The sequence below is a fragment of the Heliconius melpomene genome, chromosome 2 (assembly GCF_056956725.1).
Source record: "Heliconius melpomene rosina isolate 202511_hmr_F chromosome 2, ASM5695672v1, whole genome shotgun sequence".
NCBI classification, from domain to species: domain Eukaryota; kingdom Metazoa; phylum Arthropoda; class Insecta; order Lepidoptera; family Nymphalidae; genus Heliconius; species Heliconius melpomene.
This window is the reverse complement of record NC_140390.1, coordinates 6529726-6554738: the sequence shown is the minus strand read 5'-3', so window position 1 is coordinate 6554738 and position 25013 is coordinate 6529726. Positions and strand designations below refer to the sequence as shown.

The following is a 25013-nucleotide window of genomic DNA, read 5'->3' as shown; positions in this document are numbered from 1 at the left end:
GTTCAAATATTGTTTTACTTAGTGTTCGTATTGGTGGTTCGATGTTCTTGTCGATTCTTCTTTTGAAATATAATTACTAGCTCGTTTGATTAAGGATATTTATAGTGTTTTAAGAGTTTACTGTTTTATTATTATAAAAAATAAAAAATTCAAATCTGGTTAACGCTGTATCCTGCGCACAGCTGAATAGGCAGAGGGAACCTAGTGCTACAACACTCCGTTCCCCACTTTCTATCGAACTCAACGCAGCGTTTTGCCTCGACACCAGAACGAAGAAATGGAAATATAAATTTAAATAAATATTTTATTTTCTCCAGTGCACCACGACAGGCCCCAAAAGCTGGAATAGCTATTTTTTATCATATTTATGTATTTTACAAAATTATATACTAAATGATGGAAAGAATATTTAAAAGATAAATGGACATAATTAAAAACTGAATATATTTAAATAATGATGTATCTAATTATTTTAGTACATAAATTTATTATTTATTTGGCCACGCTTTACGAATTCAATGTATTTAAATCATGTAAATTTTATGTTAATCTCCATAAGCAATTCAAATCAGAGTTACATTCGGCACATGGCGGATTCGGTGTTCGTTCTCACATGGCCGCCCGAGGGTGTAATATTTTTCACCCCAGCGTGCTCTACGAAAACACGACGAGTTCGCCCCTTTTGTCGTAACGACAATACATGTTCGTTATTAAAAAAACCGGGGCCCCGCAATCGATGGCCGCCGGCGTCTGCTCTGCTACCGGATCACACAGTTAATTATTGACACATCCGCTTTTTATATGGTTCAAGCTTGAAAGGACCATTGTAAATAAGGTGAAATTGACTATTTTCTTGCCTTTGTGATGTTTTTCTCATACGTTTTATTGTTTATTGTTAGATAATTATAGGTTATAAGTTACGGTGGAAGTTGGTTTTGTTTGTAAATAATTTAGAAATATATGTAGGTTCCTAATACTAGTAATTCACACGCGGCTTCGCCCGCTAACTTATATAAAATCTTTATATAGTAGCCTGTGTTATTCTGATGTAGGTATAAGCTACATGGCTGTAAAGTTACATTTAAATCAGTTCAGTATTTTTGAGTGAAATATATATATGAGTAGAATTAATATCGTTTGCATTGATATTTCAATAGATTTTTAACCATATATGATATATCACACAGCCCAATATTACCTAGACGTGGAATTATTAAATAAATGAAATACATGTCTTTATCTTCACGCTTTATCCCACACGGAGCAGGAAGATAGAAGGAACCTGATTGTTCTGTGTGTTCTGAGTGTTTCTAGACTAGACAGGGTTTGAACGGCAAATTGGCAAAGGGGCAAATTTTTTGTTAGTAAAATGTCCAGGAGTGGACATGGACCACCTGGATCTGCCTATTCCAACGTCTATGTCTTAACACTAGGTTCCCTTTGCCTACTCTGTTACACGCGGAATACAACGTAAAGCTAAAAAAAAAGAAAAGAAAAGGGAAAAGTCTATTTAATTAATTCTAAAAACCAAACAGTGCCAAAAAAACAAAAAAATATAGCGGTAATGAAATACGAAGTAAGCACTGTCGGCGACATCACTCGCCAACCCCATCTAGATAAAGGGTTATCGCGCTCGACACGGTACGAAACCCATCGCTCGCTTTCCCGATAACGTTTATTAGACACGAGAATTAGAGTGCGTTTCCATTATTTATATGAGAGAAAAATATCGTCTCACGTTCGTTCCATAGTTGGAACGTAGGTCTTTCAAGAGAACTGTGCACTAAAAAAACAATATCCACAGCAGGGTAGGCAGAGGGAACCTAGTGTTAACCTAGTTAAGATGCTCCGTTCCCCATTTTCGTGCTGAGTGGTGGACTTCAACGTCGCTCTTTGCCTCGACACCAGAGCGAAGAAATGAAAATATAAATTTATATAAATATTTCATTTCATCGAGTGGGGATCGAACCCTCAACCAGTCGGTTTTGCAGCAGACTAGGTGCCCCTGCGCCACGACTGGCCTTAACTATGTACTATTACTTATATAAAGTTTGGAAACTGAAATAGGTTCTGGATATGTAATGTTGAGTAATTGTATAACATTGTACCAAAACAAATTGGTTATAATATAAAGAAACAAAATTTAAACTAGAACCTATTGTAGGAAAATATAGTAGTTACACAATAGATTTTTTTTTAAGTTACACAATAGATTGGCAAAACTAAACGCCGTGTTTTGTTTCCACATAGCTAAGTAACGAAAATGAATATTTTATTTCCTCGATTGGGAATCGAACCTACAAGCTTCGCGTTTACAGTCACACTTTGTGTTCCTGTGCCACTACTGGCCTCAAATATAACAAGATTGAAATTAGTGAATTATGCTGAGAAATGTTTATGTAAAGTGTATTTTAAATTATTACGCTACTACCTTTATCGCCTCGTAACTATTTTTCAAGTAATTTTCTAACATTTTTAATGGTGGAATTTTAATTTTTCGAAATAGTTACAGAACTACAAATTCGTGTTGAAACATAATTTAACAACCTTTATGCATACTAATATCAAAATATTAGGATTATTTATTAAGAATTTAATATTGAAAAGAAATGCTGAAATTTCTATGTAAAAGAAATTAATATCTATATAAATATTAATATATACATTTTACTTTTTTCACGCATGCCTCCAAAATTCGGCAGAAAGTGGGGAACGGAGTGTCTTAACAATAGGTTCCCTCTGCCTACCCTGCTGTGTGCGGGATACAGCGTGAAGCAAGTGTTTTTTGTTATTGTTGTTACTTATCTGTGGAAACGAACTCTTGTAGATTCTATAAAAATATAATTTGCGTGTCATCAACAACCAATGTTCGATTGTAATCGTATATCTTCCCCCCTCTTTGTCAACTGACTGTCGTCGTTTACAATCGTATAATTTTTAACTATCAGTATTTGATGTTTATTTTACTTGACTTCCCCCATATAGGTATGGATGGATATCACATTATCCATTATAGGCTTTTTGGAGGTTAAATAGTTATGTAAATATTAACTCTACGAGTGTTTTGATATCAGTGTCTGAAAAGAGATAAAGAAATGTTAAGGTTGATATTGACGGGCGTCAAACTTTCAGTGTCTCATTTCTCTCCAGCTTACAGCGCTATAGGGTGGTATAGGCTGTATCAAAGACACTTTTTCTCTTCCTGTCGAATTCATTGTGTTTTAAAAAATGGGACCACATGGGAAGCACTAGCTTTCAAATAAAAAAATATCATCAAATTCGCTTTACCCAGTCAAAAGTTCTGAGGTAACAAACATAAAAAAAAATACAGTCGAATTTATTATATCCTTTTCTTATAGAAGCCGGTTAAAAATGGCAGAAATCTACGCTGCGTGGATGGAACCCACAATCATGATTTGATATTTACCGTCAGATGTTTCCCTATGGTGCCACAAGGTACGATACATTGAGTATAAAGTCTACTCCCCTTTCTCTCTCTCTCTCTCCAATTTATCTTACATAGATACTTAGATATTCATACAATTTTCATAAAAAATATATTTTCTTCTATATTGTATTTACAAAAAAATTCAAACTATAAACTCTAAATTTAAACATAAAAACGGTTTATAATCATCAACCAGCTTTACGAACACCTCCCATTCAAAATTGATATGATTGGTAGTGATGCGCGGCGAGAGACAAAGCTTTACGTATTACCGATTTCTAAGAGCGTCACATTACATCGCCGGTTTTATTTGCACGCCGCCGATAGAATAAGGGCACATCACTTTGAGGTTTGCCGAAATGATTCTTTTTTTTTTCATTACCTTTTTCGATTAGCGCGGACTAAGGGCATATTGTCTTACCTCGTTTGTTTGTTCTTTTTCATAATTGCAGGCATGAGATGTGTTTTTTTTTTTAGATTCACGCTGCATCCCGCATAGCTATAGCAGAGTAGGCGTAGGGAACCTAGTGTTAAGACATTCCAGTTTCCACGGAGTTTAGGAGGCGTTGCGCGTTGAATGGCGGAACCTAACGCTGCGCATTGCCATGGTAGCAGAGTAAAGAAATTTTCATTAGAGAGAGAAAATTCCATTCACATATTTGCGCCACGACGGCCTTATGAGACTGAAAGAACTGGTCTTTTAGCTGGTCCAAATTACGAATATAGAAGCTATAATGACGTGTTTAGGGTATATACCTCTCGATAGAATTACTCGATTGTTAGTTACTAGCAAATTCCACGTCCACGATTCCATGTGGCCTCGTATGAGGTTCTTTTACCTTATAATCGTTTGAGCTGATCCAAATGACGAATATAGAAAGTATATAATGAAATATATAGTGTAGGTATATCGACGGTACCTAGGTAAAAGTAAGTATTGAAAGTGAAAAATTATAACTTTATTTTATTACTGTTCTGAACGCCTAATAAGGGTATTTTTCGATTACATACTCGTTTAAAAAAACGCATTAATCACTGTTTTTTGAAATTTTGAAATAAACAAGTCTTTAAATGTTATTTAACATTTCTTAGTAGTTCAAAAGAGCACTAAAACATTTGAGATTTTTCGATTGTTAGTTACTATTACTAGCCAATTCCACGTCCACGTTTCCATGTGGCCTCGTATGATGCTCTTTTATATCTTTCTATCTATTATCTTTTATGAGGCCTCATAAGCGTTTGATCTGGTCCAAATGACAAATATAGAAGCTATAATAACCTATAACTCGATAAAATTGCTCGATTGTAACGTTCTTCCGCTTCCTTGTTATTTCGACGTCCATGTTTTTAAATGTATGAGCCTCTATTATGGTAAAATCGCAAGATTTGAAACTCAAGTCGACACTTAAACCCGTCATCCAGACAAGTTCGTTATTACTTTGTTTCCAATTTATTATTAAATGAATACTTAGTTTAGAAACTAAACTTGATGCATAAATGTAATAAATACAAGTCCTTTCCTCTAGAATTAATCGTTATTTCATATTTTTATCTATCTATATATATAAAATCGAAAGGTCACTCACTCATCACGAAATCTCAGAAACTACATGTGCTAGGAATCTCAAATTTTGCATAGGAGTTACTTATAGGACGTAGGTGCTCGCTAAGACGGGAATTTGCAATATTCGACTTATAAGGGGTTGTTTTTTGGGTCGAAAGTTTGAGTGAAACTTAGTTACTACAAAAGCTAAGAGTCTCAAATTTTGCATAGACGTCACTAGAATGTAGTCATGGAGACAGAAATTAATAATAACATAGTTCACGCGGGTGAAACCGCGAGCGGGCCGCTAGTATTATATATGGGTAGGTGTGTATGTGGGTATCTGAAAGTACCTATTCCAGTATGTTATACTATATTTACTTAAAAAATATATTAATTATATTTACTTAAAACACATGGCGTTTCATGGTATACAAGCTATTCCTCATTAGCTTATGAGGGTAGTACTGTAGAATACATAAGAGTTATGTACATACCTACATTTAGAATATTATAAGTACGAATGATGTCGTACTAATCTCTTAAAGCTTCTACCTAGGAACTTTAAAAAAAGAATTTTTTTTTTAATAATGTGTCTGTTTCTATATATATTTTAATAAAAGTGATTGTCACAAAGCACTTTCGTAATTGAAACGCAAATAAAGACGTAGGCGGGTTCGGTGACGGCCCGCGCCCTGCCTCACCCCTCGCCTAATGGAAATGACAGGTTTAATGTAACAACTGAAAAACATCCCCGGTGGACGGGATCCAACAAAGCATTCATTTTCTGATGGCGGTAATCTCGCCCTAGGGCCGTATTGTTCGTGATTTTCTACGAGTCGACTCGTTGTTTTTTTTTTTTTCGCATTTTCTTCTCGAAAAGAATAAAAATACTGAACTGTATTGTCGACGTCGACGCGAGCGTCGTGATCGCGGCAAAAAGGATCCCCTGGATGACAACGAAATGACGAGAGCGTCCGGGTGCCCCCTTGCTCTCTCTCCCCTCTCTCCCCCACTTGTAAAAATGTCGCCTGGGGTTGGGCGGTGTGCCTACAAGACGGCATTTTTACACACGCCCACCGAAGCGAAAAGTTATATGGGCCAGTTTTAGTTGGACCAAAATTAGCTGTTAGTTTAAAGGTTGAAAGACTAAATTCGCATGAACGCGACGAAGTTGACTTTTTAAAACATAAACTTGTGCTTGCGATAAATCGATAAGTATATACGTACGTTGAGAGTAGAGGGTACAAATTGCATGGATTTTACAGCTTTTTGTCGAAGAGGGGGAGGGGTTAGTGGTTTCCGTCGGCTGTTTTAGGATATATGAGATTTTTGATTTCCTTTCCAATTTTTGATATTTTTTTCCACCATATATTGCAATAATACGAAAAAAATAAGGAAAATATCTCCATTTTGTAAATGCATTAGGTATATATGAAAATTTTGATAGATATACAATATCGTACTTTTTCTAACTGCATAAATAAATGTAACACATTCTCGTCATGGCAGTGAGTTGTTCAACAAAAGCCTATCCTTTTTAAAATGAACTTCTCGTTTCAAACACCAGTTTACACCACAAATTGTAATAATAGAAGTTTCTGTGATGTTACTTTTTTCTTTACTTTTTGTGAAACCGAGTAGGTAGGAAGTAAAATTGTTATAGGAGGAATAGGAATAAGAAGTTCCATAGGATTTTGTTTTCAGCTTCGCAGCTTGCGTGCAGAGTGGCGGAACTCAACGCCGCGCTTTTGCCTCTATACCAGAACGCGGAAATGAAAATATTAAATATTCCATTTCCTCCACAGTCTCTACAGATATTTTATTTTAATAAACAAAGAGAATAAGTTCACTAAACAAATATTGTAAATGTTTTCCAGAGCGAATCGCAAACAGTGTGATAGACAATCATCCTAAGCTTCGTCCTGATAACCAGCCGAGCCCGAGCAAGCCCAGTCCAAGCACAAGCAGCACCAGCATTACAGAACTCTCGTTCACCACGAAGACCTTTGGTAAATCAAGTAACTAATGTCTATTTTAAATTTTATTTACACAGCGATATTAAAATTTTCAAAGAATTGATTAATGTGATGTTTTGAAATTAAAAATTAATGAATATCTAATTCGTTCATAAATTAGGTACTATTAATAGTAAATTAGCTACTAATTAATATGAATGAAAACGGCGTCTCAAAATCAATCTCAGAATTGAGAGCGATAATTGAGCTTAGACTTAAAAATCTAATATCACATTTATATATTCTTCCGACATTCTCAAAGTGTTGCGTTAAGTTTTGCGAACTAATTCGCAATATTTCTTAAGTTAGCGTAAAAGAGAAATGATGCTGAATTATTAAGAATTGCTGCTTAAGTGGCTAAAGACGAGACTTCGACTGCGTAACTAAAAATCGCCAAATATATAAACTTTTTAAATATTCTATAGATTAATAATATCTTTTGTTGCGATATCTTCAACCTCTTCAAAAACCCGTAACATTTCAAATAACACTACACACTCGAAACACGCACAGGCACGCCAGAATCTGCGCCTGCGCACATCACGCTCGAATGCTGTTCCATATTTAAATTATCAGATATGTCGATCAGGGCGCTAACAAAACGCTACAGGCATAATGCCGAAGCCGTAAAATTAGTTGTATTACTTGTGCTGTACCATACAAATGTTCCTTTATGTTCCTTTATGTTCCTTTGTTCGTACTCGCGCATCTGCTGTGCGTTTGTAGGGAATTGGAATTAGATTTCAAGTGTTTTTTTTTTTTTTCATATGAATGGTACCTACATGGTGGAATGTTGTATTGATCGTTCTGTTGATGGGATTGATGTTATCTATGGTTTGTGCTAGTTTGGTTTAGTGTGAGGATGATATGGTCTTTGGGGTCAGTGTGTAAACGCGGTAGGTTGTGGGTTCGATTCGTGTTTGAGGTAATGAAATTGTTACATTATCTGTACTAGTAGGCTATGATCACTTTGTTTTCTGTTTAGATCATCGTGATGAGTGAGGATACGATTCTTGTTTAAAGGAATTTTTTTTTGTTTACCCGCTCTAGTAAACAAAAACGCGGCGTTGTGTTCCGCCTTTCTACATGCAATATCTCAAATGCAGTGTCTTAATTTCTACTAGGTTCCCTCTACCCTACTATGCGGGATATATCGTGAAGCTCTATTATTATTGTAATCTAAATGTATCTATCTATATAAAAAGCCTTGTTATCAGTAAATCTATACATATATATAAACCAGTTTTCCTTTTCAATTCAATAATGTCGTACATTTTAATATTGAAAATACGCAAAAAGTAAAGAGTGTACCTGTGTGTGTGCAATGGGCTCGGCCAATCATCACCTTTCGTGTGAAATGTGGGCGGGGCCACACACCCGCAGCGTCAACCACGCGATCGATTTGAGACGGAATTCGGAATTATTTGCGCCATGTTGCGATCAAGGTGATGAATGGAAAGCGGAAAAGCTTGTTTTTTGGGGTTATTTCAATTTTAAAGACATTTTTATTTGTTTTTTTTTATGTAACTTAATTAAATGGGTGCTCTAACCGCTGAGCTTCGAGCCAACAAGAAAAAGTGGGGAACGGAGTGTTTTAACACTTGGTTCCTTCTGCCTATCCGTATGCGGGATACAGCGTGAAGCTGATTTAATTTAATTTATTTAATTTGTAACTTAATTTGAGTAGAATGGATTTAATAACGATGTCGCTGGTCAGTTATCAAAGACTCAACGACTCAAGGTTCAATTTTCACAAGAAAAACTGAATCAGTCTTTAGTATGTCACATAATAACATATCAGTAACTAAGTTCCATTAAGACTAGATGTTTCCGCGAGGTAGAAATTAGAGAAAAAATATCCTTAGAATATCTTGTACGCCTCTAATTTATCTATTTAATATCTTGAATTTAGTTCAACTTCTATTAGTGTTTCACTATTCCTTTTTTTGAGCTTAGAAAAAAAAATAATGACGCCATTCATTATATTTCATTATGGATATACCTACATATCGTCGGGGATAGTGCAGAACCGCGTATCTACCACAGGTGGGGAGCGCGTATCTGCATTTGATCAGATTTTACAGGAGGAGGTTAAAACTTTATAACATCGTTAATTTAAGTCCAAGTGGTCTCATTTTGACATAGAGAATAATAATTGGTATTTTCTACATATTTTTGTCATATACAAACCTTTACAGTGGTTAACAAGTGGTTAATTTAAGCGACACGCCACTTACGCTGATTTGATTTGACCACGATCTTATTAAATTGAAACCTGACAGTTAGTTACACGGTTTTAAAATCAAACGTGCAATTAATGTTCCAAATAATATTTAATAATAAAATGAAGATTTTATTATTTATTAATTAATGTATTTTTTTAAACAATCCCCCTTAAATATAAAATTGAAAATACACTATCAATAACACTTTTTAATCAGCTTTGAGCGATTCTTTATCAGCCTTTTATACAACTTTAAGTATTACAAGTATAAATAATTTCAAAGTACTAATACACAAAAGACCAAGAGCTTTTTCAGAAAATATATTATCAGTAAATTTAAAAGCAAATTACTGTTATATATTTAATATATGAATAACAATAATAGATTCTTCAGGTACCTTATATAAATAAACTTTATGTCTCAGTCATTTTCTTAGATAAGAATAAAGTATAGTGAATAAGGAATAAATGGGGTAATACTTTTTTGGTATTTGTAGTAATAGCTGAAATTAGTTCAGTTTGTTTTCAATAAAACCACTTTGCCGCACTTTGTACCAGCCCCTCTTCCAGGGCGGATTGTATCATATATAAGACTACTTTTAATACTATAATCCTTGAAAAAAGTGTGGTCACACGTTACTACTTCATATGGAAATGGATTCAGGCTAGCTTCTTTGGTAACTGAGGAGTATTGACTATATAAAAATATTTCCCGATGTTTTAACTTTCTATTATGTAGTGAACTGAATCTACTTCCATTTGAGTACGGTCTTTTTCTAAAAAAAATGCGGAAGTGCGTTTGAAACTATGACGTTTCTGTTTTGTGATGTAAACCATTAATATAAATACGACGTTTTTAGTACTCTCTTCTAAGATTTTCTTCAAATAATCGACAAAAAAGGAAGTGCATGTGGAAGCTTTTAAATGTGATGTTGTCTCATTAAACCAATAGCGTTTTATATGGACAATTAACTTCATTTTAAAATACAATGCACTAGCTTTCAAAAATGGACATTATTTCACAGCTTGTAAATCGGCTGGTACTACGTGAAGCTTTCCATTTTTGCAGCCTCTTTGTCTAAAGTCTTTTCTCGTTCGCTAAATCTTTACGTGACACATGTTGTTGATATATTTGTTAAGTAATTTTGCCAGCTTTATATGATCAACATAGATCACATGCATCTTTTTTCAGTCTCAATGGCAGCCTCACGTTCCAGGATTTTTTCAGGAAACAAATCATTATTGCTACATGTTGATGTTGAAGCTACCGATGCAACATTGTTTATTTCAGAAAATAGACAGTAATTTGGGATTTTCTAAGCAGAATGCACTAAAAGTGAAAAGTAAAAAGGAATAGATACAAAAAAATCTTATTGTTATTTAATTATACCTGTAAGAGATCACTAGTAGTGATAAGGTCGCCTTTGCATACTGCTTCTATGCGCTAAATGTCTTTATTGTGTTGTGTTTTTATTTTTATCTGTTTTCAATATTGGTCTATATTTATCTTTTATTCTATATATATCTAAAATATTTTATTTTCTATATGTATGCAATAAAGAGATTTATCTATCTAAAAGTGGTTGTGTCGCAACAAGATAAAGCTTCGATTTCTTTAGTTCAGTTCAGTTCAGTTCTTAATTTATGACGTTTCGAGCGTGCCAGCGGTTTCTTTAGTAAGCTCTACTTGTTTTAATGTGTTTTGACGGAGTTTGACAACAAAAAGAAACTACAAAATACACTTCTAATGACACTTCAAGACATACTCGGTACTGTTAATAGTCGATTATAGATACGCAGTATTGTTTTTAGGCGAAATGTAGCTTTATATTGGTCGAAAAAAAATCCCATCAAACAGGAGGCTGCCAATCGGGATCTTACTTAGAATGGCCGTGAAATTGAGATTTAGCTACAAATGTCACTTACGCGAAATTATCCAATGCTAGTTACGCGGATTTGCACTATCCCCGACGATATGCATATCACTTATTGATTATTTCGACGGTTATATAATGACCAGTATCAATAAATACGAGGGTGTGTGGGTTCGAATCCTACTCGAAGAAATGAAATATTTAATATTTTCAATACTTCACAGTATAAAAAGAAGCAAGAAGCGGAGTGTCTTAACACTAGGTTTCCTCTGCCTAACCTGCTACATGTGGGATAATGCGATAAAATAAAACAAATTTAATGAAACACGAGTAGTTTAAATGTATATTGATATTTTAACAGGAAGAACTACAAATAAGCTATAAGTACTTAAATATCCGAAAGCGGAAAACATAATTGTAGCAAACAAAAGATACTATTGTTGTTACCTGAGTTGATATGTTGTAAGAGGTTTATATTACTTCACAGAGTTACCCCTAACTTGTTCAAACTTGCCGTCTTTTTGCGGAAGGTTGGTACATGTTCAGCACTAACGAGGTATGTTATTTATATAGGTATATAATATTATAATTGTTACGATTGAATTATAAGGGTTAGGAAGTTTATTTAATTATAGTTTTACAAGATCTGTCAATGCAAATAATAATAATGTTTGTATGTATGTATTGTTTTAATAATAGTTAAATTTCGATATAGTAGTTAAATCTTATGTTTATCGAGTCGTTTAAGTCGCACTACATTGACATCCGGATGCCATATTGTGAAAATGGAAAAATATAAATCGACGTACTATGTCAACTGGGGATTATTGAATAGATATTTAATATTACTTTTAGGTTCTATTAATAGATAAATATTCTATTTGTTTTTCATATGTCATCAGATACTTAGATATATACTTTACATATTCTTTATATTCTTCAGATTCTTTCTTTATCTTCTTACAATAGTAACAGTGATGGGATTACAAAATTGATCGTCAAAAATATATAATACTAAATATACACGATTATTCCGGTTGAAGAATTTCATTTAAAATGTGTCATAATCGCAAAATCAAAGATTTTATTACAGTCTTATAATTATAATTAAGTACAATCTTTACTAAAGGCAAAGTTCTTGTAGCTCTTAAACTACTACTTTTTTGAATTCGATTTGTTTATGCGTGTCTCGATTATTAAAATTAATTAATTATTAAAATTAATATTTATTACAAATAATACTTTTTCACAAAAGTGCTAAACATTGGGCTTGTTTTTTTTTTATTAATTTTTAATTTCTATGCACTCGAGTTTTTAGTTATTATTCCTCATATAATACAACCCAAAAAAAAAACAATTAATCTAAACGTTGATACTATAAAGGGTGTAAACATAAACGTACAAAAAAAGATGGGGTAGATGCTGACAATTGCAGATCACATGCAATATTTCATAACAAGGGATTCCTTTAAAAGTGAAACCGTGACATTTCCCTCTACATTTAGGCACCTAAACCTTTTGCAAACAACATTGAGAGTGCGCGAGTAAATGAGCAGGGGGTGGGGTCCTAAACAAAAGGTGCTAACCCCCCCACCCTCGGCCACATCGACCCGACCTGAAGGGGAGTTTGTGTGGTGACCACGTTACGGGCACAAGGCGTTTGTATTAAATTTAAAGTTTTTTTTTATTTTTTTGTGTTTTTCATATTGGGAAACAATCAGTGCTTACAATATATGGGTACAGTTAACACGTCAGTATGTTACGTTAGCCAAATTAAAGTGAGTTTTGACGTATACCTTAAACATGGAGTAAAAACAAAACTAAGCAAACGTCAAACTAAGGTTTTGATCGATTGTACGAATGTGGATTTGGCGAAGTGAATAGTGCTCAACTGGCACGCTCGAAGCGCCATAAATAAAGAACCGAATGTGGATTTTTGAGATGTTCTTACGAAGAGTCGAAGGCCAGCGCTCTCGCGGCTAATTGTCTACAAGATGGACATGATTAAGTCTTGCACTGACTACTCCATTGGGGAATGCACACGCATTGCTGAGGATAGAAATAGATATCTATTTCTAGAGGATAGAATCTCGCCTTTAATCGGAAAAGACAGCTCATGACCACGACCACTCCGACAGGAGCGTACGACTAAGAAGAAGAAGAAATGCAAAACAGTAAACTAGAAGAAAAAAGTATATAACATTAACAAAAATAAAATGTTTGATGTTGATGTTTGTCAAAGATATATACATTAAAAAAAAAACAAGGTGTTGTTTGGGTATTTATTTTATTTTCTTATTTTGTAACTAGTACTTGAAACAGTTGTTCAAAGCGATCATGATATTATTACAAAAAAAAAATAACATCCCTGAAATAAAAAAATCATAGCCACACCAAACACGGGGCGGTTGTGCTTTTTCGCAGCGCGTGTCACTTGTGCGGCGGGGTGCGGGCGCGGCGGCCGACACCGGCGGCGTCGGGAGCCGGCGTCCGGGCGCCGCGTCGCCATGGCAACGACACCGCGACACCACCCGCCCTGGCTGCCGACCCCCTACCACCCCCCCATAAACAACACACGACCCGAGACTGCTCACTTATATACGTACCACCCTTGTATGTAAGGCCAGGGCTATATAAGACGCTACGGTCAGGCGATGTAAATAACGCGAGATAACTTCGAGAGGGTCTAATGGAATAGGGAATCGTGTTTTGGAAAGTGCCCCGGAGGATCCTGGTTGCTGGTTGCTGGTTGTTAGCCCACCCTGCCATGTTAAGTGAAAGTCGATAGGGGATTTACGTTGGAAATTTGATTATTCAAACGCTCAAGTAATAGGTCTTTAGAGATGATTTTGTGTATCTCGGTATGTGGGGCTGTTGGGGGTTCGTCCGGGGTTGTGTTGCGTTTATAGGGATTTGTTAGATTAGATAATCAATTACGTTATTTTAAATGTTATAATATATAGGTTATTTTTTTATTTCACGCTGTATATCTCACATAACGGGGTAGGCAGATAGAATCTAGTGTTAAGACACTGCGTTCCCTTTGAGATACTTCCCGTTCACCATTTTTCGCCGAATTCTGGAGGCATTGCGTGTTGAGTTGTGGAACTCAACGACGCTCTTTGTTTCGATACCAGTAAGAAGAAATGAAAATATTAAATATTTCTATTCGGGAATCGAACCCACAACCTGTTGCGTTTGAAGTCGCACGTCCCTTCGCCACGACTGGCCTAAGTTGAATTTATAAATGTATCTACTTTACCTTATGTTATATTATAATTATACATGAAAGTAGATGGAAAAATAGTGTTATATAAAAATAAAAACATTTTTTTTCGTTATCTATACTAATATAATAAAGCGGAAGAGTTTGTTTGTTTGTTTGTTTGTTTGTTTGTTTGTTTGTTTGTTTGTTTGTTTGAACGCTAAGATCTCTGGATCTACTGGTCTGATTTACTATGTTTTTGTTTTGTATGAAAGCTGCATTCTTCAGAAGTGCTAAAGGCTATATAACGTTACATTACACATATATACTAATAAATTAAAATACTTTCTAATTTGACATGCAATTTATTCTGCCATGTTAATAACAACCGTCGTCGCTACGCGACCGCGTTCGTTACCGCGTCATTTTGATATTCACCCTTATGAAAATAAATATAATAGTCACTTTTAGCATTTCATCTAGATTGAAATTATATTTCTATAGAAATTATATTCTTATATTTCAAGCAGGCGTAGCCGCGTCCGGGTCCGCTAGTTTTCGTATAAAATGTTCCATAACGGAAATCTGTAACCTATTTTTAGCTCATAAAGAAGCTTTTCTGAGAAGAGTCGATCACGACCGTTTAAATTAATAGGTACATATAATTTAATATAGGTAAATTTACATTACTAATGAATTATAATTTATTATCATTTTTATTTCTTTGTTGTGGCACTTTGCTAGCTTTCTTGCCTAAAATCCTTAAAACCTTAGGTGATATGTCGATCAAATCGTTTATTATAGAAGATGCGACTGGTTGTTGGTTCGATCCCCACTCGAGGAAATGAAATATATTTTTTTAAAATTTATATTTTCTTTTCTTCGCTCTGGTGTCGAGGTAGAGCGCGGCGTTGAGTTCCGCCACTAAGTGGGGAACGGAGTGTCTTAACACGAGGTTCCCTCTGCCTATCCTGCTGTGTGCGGGATACAGCGTGAAGCTGATAATGAAGTTAAATTTCTGCCTCTAAAAAGAAGAAAAATAAAAGTACCTATGGATGAAATAATAACAAATATGTAGTAATAATATATTACCCAACCTTGAAAAACTATAAACAAGTATTTACATAACATTTAACATTATTTTCCGATATCAGCAACATAATTGAAATATTTCAATTAAAATAGTTTAAAAAAATCTTCACTGGACCAATTCAAAAACTCTCGTTACCGTTTTATCGAGTCCTTCGGCCGTGGTCGTCTGAAACACAAACACGAGCTGAACAAGAGAAAGATCAAAGGGCAATAACGATTGGGATTCGTATCGAAAATTGATTGGAACTGAGATGCCTTTGAGGTTCCAAATGAAAATGAATCGAAAATTGCTATACGAATTTTTTTTACAGCTTTTCTTTTCTTATTAGTTGTATTGAGGCCAGTCCAGGCACAAGGTGTGACCGTAATTGTGACAGATTGTGGATTCGATTCCCATTCGAACAAAGTAAATATTTCATATTTCCATTTTCATTGCTCTGGTGGCAAAGCGCGGCGTTGGGTTCCGCTACTCAACACGGTATGCAACGGCGCATAAAGGGAAACGAAGTGTCTGAACTAGGTTTCCTCTGCCTAAGTTTATTATATTTTTGGCTTTTTTTAAGCATTGCCTATAAAATTCTCTTCTATATATATGTCGGAATTAGTAGAACTGAGGTGGTTCCGGAACGCCAGCGCCATCTGTTGGCGCTCGACAGAGTTAGTGTTATGCATTGGTATGGAAGGGGCGAGTCGAAGCGTGGCCGACGGACATCGACTCACTTTGTGTTTGGCAGTCGGCCGGTGCAGACGACACTGAAACTGTCCCGCGTTCCGTGCTGTGTATCTACCTACTGGGATAGCGATAGCTGCTTTCTTGTGAATTGATTACGGTGTTGTAATTAATTCGTAATATCACAAATTGTGTTTACTCGTGTCAACATTATCCACTGAAGCCCACAGTAGACCGGGTACTCAAAACTATGTGCGAGGGAAATCCACCCAACTCCGACATCAGAAGTGCGATCGGTGTTGGCACAGAGAACAATGGAGATAACCACTGGCGTGCTATGTTCGGAACCCTGTATACACCTAGGCTAATTCAGGGAGGTGTATGTGGTTACCCACTTATGATCCTGACAAAGAAGACACGGACGCGAGATCGTGGTGCGCAACGGCTGACTTGTGCTTTTCACGTGTGGTCAACTCGAGCTTGCGGTAAGTAAGCCACTGAAAAGTGAAGCATCTACGTGGCTGTCTCAAATAGCAGACGAGTGTGATGGGCTACTCTCACAAATCACTGGAAGGACGTGGGCAAAGAAGAGGTTGCTGTGGCTACTGTACTCGCTCACATATCACAGTTTGACCCGCGGCTTTAACGTTTAGCGCTTACAACATTGGAGTGTTTGAGCTGCGGAAAATTGGCTGGCCACAAGTGAGCGGAATGCAGAAGCCTATCGATGCGACGTGACAAACAATCTTCAACGTCGAATCAAGCGGTGTAGCAGCCGGCAGCGAGGCCTTTAGTGTGCTTCGAGTGTTAGTAGTATGTAGTGTTCTTCGAGCGTGTGGACGTATGCAGTGTCCATCCTCCAAAGGGTAGGATACAGGACAAAGGTGAACTGATTTGTTTTGTTTACGATTCTGGTGCTGAATTCTCGTTAGTTGAAAGTTCTTCTGTTAAATTTAGCGGTTGACGGTTTAGTAATGTTGTTACTATGGTCGGTATTAGTCAAACACAAGTATACAGTACCGAACAAATTCTGTATTGTGTAGTATTAACGATTGCCCTCTTGAGATATTGTTGTCGCGAGATTTTAAATCAGAGTTTTCCTGTAAACATAACTGTGACTGACATTTGGTTAGACGGGAATCTGTGTAAATTCAGTGAATAACGATAGTGTACATAGTGTAGGTAGAGTTGACTTTGACTGACATCTCAGCTGATATTGCTGGTAGTGACCAATAGAAACTTTTAGAAATCTTAGGTCGATATTCAGAATCTTTAATAGTTGGTTTGCCAACGACTCTAGTATTGGTTCGAATGTTCGAGTTGGTTCGAATCACACGGTACAGCGGCGTCCATATAGAATGTCGACGGATGAACGTGACATTATACGCGACAGAGTTAAAGAACGGTTACATGTGAATATCATTAGGCCGAGCTGTTCTCCTTCCGAAAGTCCAGCTTTATTAGTAAAGAAGTATGACGTTCAGATCGTATCCATATTGACTATAGTGAGTTTAACAATAATACCATCCCGGACAGTTATCCGCTTCCATTGATTACTGATCAAACTTCACGTTTTCAGGGTGCTTATTATTTTTTTTGAAACTCTATAGCGCAAGCGGTTTTCATTTGATCACAGTAAACGAAAATTCTATAGACAATACTGCTTTCATAACAGCTGAAGGGCAGTTTGAATTCTTGACTGTGCCTTTTGGTCTGATGAATTCAATTTCGATTTTTCAGAGGACAATTGTGATCGTGTTGGGTGATTTGGTTCGCGATTGCGTGGTGGTGTATTTTGAGGACATTTTAATTGTCTCAACCAATTTAGCGGTCCAGTATGGGAGGACTTAATGCAGTGTTGGAAGCTGTGACAAGGGCTGGTTTCTCTTTGAACCTAGTGAAGTGTTCCTTCTTTAGAATGAGGGTGGTGTACTTGGGGTTTGAAGTGGAGGCTAGTCAGGTCTCTATCGCCTCCGGAGACTGTGATTAAGTTGTGGCAGTTCGTCGGATTAGCTTCCTATTTCCGTCAGTTTTGAACCTGTTGTTCGTCTCGAGGCTGAGGGGATTATTGAACAGCATTTTGACTTTTGCTGGTTTCCGGTCATGGTGTGCTCGAGGATTTGTGGATGACTGCGTTGCTTGTAGGGTCGCGAAATCTCACTCAGGTAGGGTTCAAGCTGGGCTGCATCTGATCCCTAAGGTAATGATGCCGTGCCATACGGTTCGTTTAGACGTGGCGGGTAGGCTCAGCAGTGAAACGATAAGAAAGAGTACATTTTCATTCTGACAGGCGCGTTCGCGAAGTGTGTTCTTTTGTTTCATGCGGCAGGCATTGACTCTTGGAGTGTTCACGAGGTGACTTGTGGCTTTGTTTGGGGCTCCAACTCGCATCATTGCTGACCTGGGAAGATGTTTCACTGGTGGTGGTTTCACTAGTAGACATTGGTTGGCATCTCTTGGCGGCGGGTTTACCTCGTGCTAAAAGGCAGGTAAGGCGCGTCAGGAGTGTGTTAAAGTCCATATTAACGGCGTTTGAGACTAGCGGTAATAGGTTGTAGCAAGAATCTGTAGGAGAGTACAACTCGTGATAAATTGTACGATAAACCGGGTGCTTTGAGTTTTTAATACGTGAAGTCGCGATACCGTTATCATTGATGTGTATCGGTGGTGTATATCATTGATGTGTGTAATTGATGTGTATCATTGATGTGTCATTGATTTGTCGTTGATGTACGTCAATGGTGTGTATCTTTGATGTGTGTCTTTGATGTGTATCATTGGTGTGTATCATTGATTTGTATCATTGATGTGTAGTAGTGAGGTATAGATTGACGTTGAAATTGACGAAATTCGTTAAGTAGCATCGGACATTATTACGAAGTGTGCGGAATATGGTAGGTCCCGTTTTGATATGACAAAAACGAAAGTAAGTTTTCTGTTGGCGTATTGTTAATATTGTAAAGTGTAAAAATTCGATTCAAAATTTAAAGGTTTATTTAAGGTTGTCAAAGTTTTGGTTCTGTAAATTGTAAACGTCTTGTAACGTACAAATTTGCTCACGATAGGTTGATGAAAAACCAGCAAGTCATGTACCCGACGAAATCAATGTGTAATTTATGATGTTGTTGATGATAATGATGGTGTTCAAGCTTAAGTAGTTAGAGAGACTCGAGTAAATGGTTCTATCGGCCGTAATGTGTTCGACCGTACCAGTAGTTATTTCGTAGTCGTAGCCCGGTAGAAATCGGTATCTCTTGGGGCAACTCAAGTAGTCCGTGGGTGCGCGGTGTGCGATTAACTCTGGCGGAGGTCGTGGTCTGTAGAGACCGTAGCGTGTTGTCGCAGGTGTGACATACACGGGCTATCCACGCGGTGGATATGCGTATTGAGAGGTTTTCGACCGTACTGAGGTCGTGGTCTGCAGAGACCGTAGCGTGTTGTCGCAGAGGTGCCGTACACGGGCGATCCACTCGATGGATATGCGTATTGAGATGTGAGAGAGCAATGTGATTGCTGTTCGGCCGGAGAGGCGTTAGAGGTCTTTACTCGGAGGTTTCTGTTAATTTGGTTGTAACTTGTTGCTGAAGTAAAGTGAAGTAAAGTAAAGTGAAGTTTTGGTTATGATGATGTCGATGGTACATGGCTGTGGTATTTGTGTAGTGATTAGTTACAATTATGATCCAAATTAGTGTCGGATTGTTCTAGTGTCGAGATGATCTAGTGTTGAGTTGTTCTGGTGTCAAGTTGTTCTGGTATAAGGTCCTGGTATAAGGTCCTGGTATAAGGTCCTGGTAAATAGGTCTGGTGTAAAGTTTTAGTGTAAAGTTCTAGTGTGCGATTCTAGTGTACAATTCTAGTGTACGGTTTTAGTATCAAGTTCTAGTGTACAGTTCTAGTGTACGGTTCTGGAAGTTGGTTGGTAAGGTTCTGGTGTAGGTTGGCCGAGCGGTACGAGGTACTGTTGTAGCGTTTTCTTCTAGGCTTACCAACACACGAGGACGTGTGCTAGCAGGATAGCCGTGTCGGAATTAGTAGAACTGAGGTGGTTCCGGAACGCCAGCGCCATCTGTTGGCGCTCGACAGAGTTAGTGTTATGCATTGGTATGGAAGGGGCGAGTCGAAGCGTGGCCGACGGACATCGACTCACTTTGTGTTTGGCAGTCGGCCGGTGCAGACGACACTGAAACTGTCCCGCGTTCCGTGCTGTGTATCTACCTACTGGGATAGCGATAGCTGCTTTCTTGTGAATTGATTACGGTGTTGTAATTAATTCGTAATATCACAAATTGTGTTTACTCGTGTCAACATTATCCACTGAAGCCCACAGTAGACCGGGTACTCAAAACTATGTGCGAGGGAAATCCACCCAACTCCGACATATACATTGTACGTAGTATTTGAGATTTAGTTCTATGAGGCCGACATGGCCAAGAAGAACAAGCGAATACGCGACGATTGCGGATTCAATTTCAATTCAATTAAAATTAAATTTAAAATATAAGAAAATAATATAATAACCCACAATTATAAGTTTGTCGTCGAAAAATTCTCGCACGTGTTTCGAGGTCCTCCCGTTTGTCTCTTTTTGTATGTGTGTCATCTTATTGCCCTCTAATGTGATCAACGCCTTCACCTGAATTAATATAAGTATATAAAATTAAAAGAATTTTCTTAAATTCTTTTGTTTTTAATACCTAACAGATATTATTAATCCATCGCCGTCGTGGCGCAGCGGCACAAGGGTGTGCTGTAACGCGACGGTTGTGGGTTCGATCCCCACTCGAGGAAGTGAAATATTTATTTACGTTTATATTTCCATTTCTTCGCTCTGGTGTCGAGGCAAAGCGCGGCGTTGAGTTCTGCCAATCAACACGCAATGCCTCCAGAATTCGGCAGAAAGTGGGGAACGGAGTGTCTTAACATTAGGTTCCCTCTGCCTACCCTGATGTGTGCGTGAAGCTGAATTATTATAGTTTAATAAATTTCTAACTGTCTGTACATGGAAGATGTAGGTATGTAGTAGAACGAAAACAAAGACTTCATTTTTATCTGCTTGTCTCTGCCTTTATGTACGCTAATCTCAGAAACTTAATCGATTTAAATGTAGTTTACTCTATTATATTGTTTTGTTTAAATCAGTTCATAAATTGAAATATTTTATCAATATAAAGTTATACGGCCGAAGCCGCGAGCGGGTCGCTAGTTAATATCAAAATTATGCTTGAAGCATACCTACTAGATATTTTTTTATGTTTGTAATGAATTATTGTAGCCTCGGTTTTTGCTACTTTGATAGCCATTAGTGAAGACATTAAACGTGACCGTGAAGTAAAACATTGTTTAAAAAAAGAAAAAACACCAAAATTACAAAGGTTTAATAAAAAATTGTATTTTATAGTTGATTTTTTAATATGTAAAGCTAATTCTATTTATAAAGTAGGGTACCTACCTATGTTAAGAAAATCCAAGTTTGTATCAAAATATTTTTATGTCGGAATAAAATTTTTTTTAGCGGGTTACTTATACTCTTCTCTCTATTCTGCATAACAGGGATGGTATGCGAAGAAGCTGCTTTTTTTATTACATATTTTTAAGTGCACCTTAAAATCTATAAAGATTCTTACTTATCTTATACCTTTACGCCGTCTGGTTTTGTCTCTACAAACTCTTCGCCAGGTGTGAATGTGATATCGAAAGACACAAACTTCGATTTGAAACTGAATGTGTATGTGCTGTCGTCATTTTTTGTCAAACATTGTATTGGTTTCATTTTTAAAGCTATCTTTCTCGCCATATAACCGACATCTGTATAAAAAACAGTTAAAAATTAGTCATTTACTATAAATACTATCTCAAGGCATCGATTGTTAAGTAGCAGGGTAGGCAGAGAGAGCCTAGTGAGAAGACTCTCTGCTCCCCATTTTCGGCAGAATTCTTTAGGCATTGCGTGTTGAGTGGCGGAATTCAGCGTCGCGCTTTGGTTGACACCAGAGCGAAGAAATGAAAGTATTAAATATCTTATTTTATCGCCTGGGAATCGAACCCACGACCCGTCGCGTTTAGAGTCACACGTACAAGTTTTCATACCTAATCCAGAATTCATATAAACAAAGTTATAAAATTTTACACGTTGCAATAACAAATAAGGAATTTTACCAAGTTCAATAGGTTATTAATATTTTTTGTAGAAACATTGTTGCATATCAAGGTATATGATAAAAATATGTTTTGGTTAATTATTTTTTTATTGGACTATATTTTTTTTAATTAATTTATCATTCGTACATGTATATAGGTAGATAGATCAAAATTACGTATAGAATCCTAGCAAGTAATATAAAAAAGGAAGGTATCTGTATATTATATTTGAAATCTGAACTCACAACTATGATTTAGGTTCAGTGAGATATTTAATTTATTTCTATTCGCCTAAAATAAATACATACTTACACAAAAAATATTTATGAATGGGTAAATTCCCATTCATTTATATTTTAACATTTTTCTAAATTGTATATTTGCGTAATATAACGTTAATAAAGTAAAAATATTAAAAATCAAATAATGTGCAAATAACTCTACCATAAAATATTGTTATATGCAAGAGTCTCTCTCATTAAAATTAAAAAAAAAACAAACTAAAATTGAAACTATTACTAACTATTTTTTTATACGGCCTTAGAAGTGATAAGCCAAAGAAACGTAATCATCAATTTTAAATATATTACCTATAAAGCTGAGATATTCTTCAAAATTCTCCGTTGACACCATAATGTAACGTTTTCCGAGAAAATTCTCCATATTGAAACAACCACACTCGTTAGAACTTGACTATTAAATGAGTTTTATCTGACAGCACTACGATACGAGCATATCTGTTATCTATCTGTTGATAAATAAAATTAATTCTTTTATACGCTGTGGTTGGTAGATATATTTAATCTAGCGAAGACTTCGTAGACAATATCGCTTATATTAATGTATTGGGTCGGTTTGTGGGTTCGATTCCCGGTTTGAGAAATTTGATATTTTCATTTTCCTCGCCCTGTCACTTGGTCACTCAACACGTAATGACTCCAGAATTCGGCGGAAAGTGGGATAAGGAAGTGTCATATTGGAAACAGAGTGTTTTTACACTAGGTTCCCCAGTTCATTCTGTACCCTAAGTGTCTAGCTAAGTACCTTGTGGCTTGTTGCACATGCCACCAGTGTTGCGCCTAGAGACAGAATTTAAAATCATTTTTTATAATCGCGTATAATTAATCTTTAATTAATTTTCAGGAGAGAAGAGTATATACGACAACAATGTCGAAAATGTAAACTTGCAGTTCTTAAACAGAATTCAGGGACAAGCGGGCCCGCCGAGCGATTCTCCTAATGGTAAGAAGTTGCTAGATTTAATGATGCGAATACACTACGACACTATACACAGTATACACTCAGTGTATATATCGAGTGTCTCTTAATGGACACGAGAATCTCTAATTGCAAAAAATCCGTACAAGTGTAAACATTACAAATATTAATATCTGTTTTTTTTTGTATTATATTTTTAAAATATCTACTTAGAATAATTATGACATTCTCTCATATCTTACAAAATACACGTAACATCTATCAAAACATACATTTAATAGAAAGCGCGGTTTGGCTGCCAATAGACGAGCTCTCGTTTCGTTTTAAGTAAATATTTTAAAAAGTAAAAAAAAAAAGTTAAAATGACTGCAATGATTCAAAATGGCGACGTGCGATGACAATGACGCCATTACGGAGATTACGACTCGCCCTAATGAAAGTATACAAATCGACCCCCTTAGTATAGGGTTGCTATGAAAATAATTGGGAAACCATGGTTTTTTTTTTAATGATTATTTTATTTAAATTTATTAATCGTCGTTTGTTTGTACGGTGTGGTATGGTATCAATACATCTAACGGCAATTAACACCAAAAAAAAATTTTGATTAAATATTTTCTATTTGTCGAGTTTGGGAGACTTTTGAAATAGAGAAATCTAGTGCCACCTCCACTAAAAACGAAAAGCAAGAGGAGAAATGTTTAAAATACAGATAATCAAAAGTTTGAGATGAGTAGTTGTAGGAATACTTATTCGTCTTTTATTTAAGGAGTTGATTGAAATCACTCTTCTCTGCATACAGAAAGGCAAAATCTAATGTCACCAACTAAAACAAGCAGCAAATAGATAATAATAAAAAAGGTATTTTCACTTTTGAGACTTATCAAAAAATTTAAAATTAAAAATCTGAATCAAAATTTAAAATGAATGACGACATACATACTATTGAAACTGCCTTAACTATAAACATAGCAGGGTGCGTCAGCTAGTTACGACAACAAAGTTTAATAATAATATAAGGGCCAACCCCCTTTCATCCCCTCTCAAATCTGTCGTCTTTCATGCCAGCCCTACCGTGATGTCTCTTACACTTCTGTTCAAATTGTGATGTTGACATTTAAGTAAAAATATATACTATATATATCCTTTATGATTATCAACTCGTCGACTATATTTTAAGAGACCTAGAAATATTCTAGTTTGCCCTTTCTAATAAGATTATACTTTCTATATAAGTTATTATATTTTCAAAACAATCTTATTAGCTAACAGCTTCACGCTTTATCCCGCATATATAAGGGTAGGCAAAGTACTTCCCGCCGAATTCTAGAGGCAATGCGTGTTGAGTGGCGTAACTCAACGCCGCGTTTTGCCTCGAAACCAGAGCGAAAAAATTAAAATATTAAATATTTAATGCCTCTAATGGGAATTGAAGCCACAACCTTCGCACAACAAAACCTAAAGCCTCCAGTTTGATGAGTTTGATTATTACTTTGTAATATTAAATATAATTTATGTTTATTATACATTAAAAATAGAAAAACTGACTATCAATATTTCACAGTATCCCAACTACGATAAAT

At 36.1% G+C, this 25013-nt stretch overlaps 2 protein-coding genes across 4 annotated transcripts in view; one reads left to right on the top strand and one right to left on the bottom strand.

Moving 5' to 3' along the window:
* LOC146540617 (Fanconi anemia group J protein homolog) overlaps positions 1–25013 on the top strand; it is a 68810-nt gene that overhangs the window by 27050 nt on the left and 16747 nt on the right. For all 3 annotated transcript variants that reach the window (XM_085199530.1, XM_085199519.1, XM_085199522.1), the window contains exons 3-4: positions 6872–7003; positions 23356–23454. In XM_085199530.1, the coding sequence (XP_085055656.1) occupies positions 6872–7003; positions 23356–23454 (231 nt within the window). The remainder of the gene's footprint in view (positions 1–6871; positions 7004–23355; positions 23455–25013) is intronic.
* On the bottom strand, positions 15395–22955 carry LOC146540618 (fatty acid-binding protein, heart-like). Its single transcript, XM_085199548.1, has 4 exons — positions 22803–22955; positions 21710–21879; positions 20597–20707; positions 15395–15570 (listed from the first exon to the last, which is right to left on the bottom strand). The coding sequence occupies exons 1-4, from the start codon at positions 22873–22875 to the stop codon at positions 15511–15513; spliced, it is 414 nt and encodes a 137-aa protein (XP_085055674.1). The 5' UTR covers positions 22876–22955; the 3' UTR covers positions 15395–15510.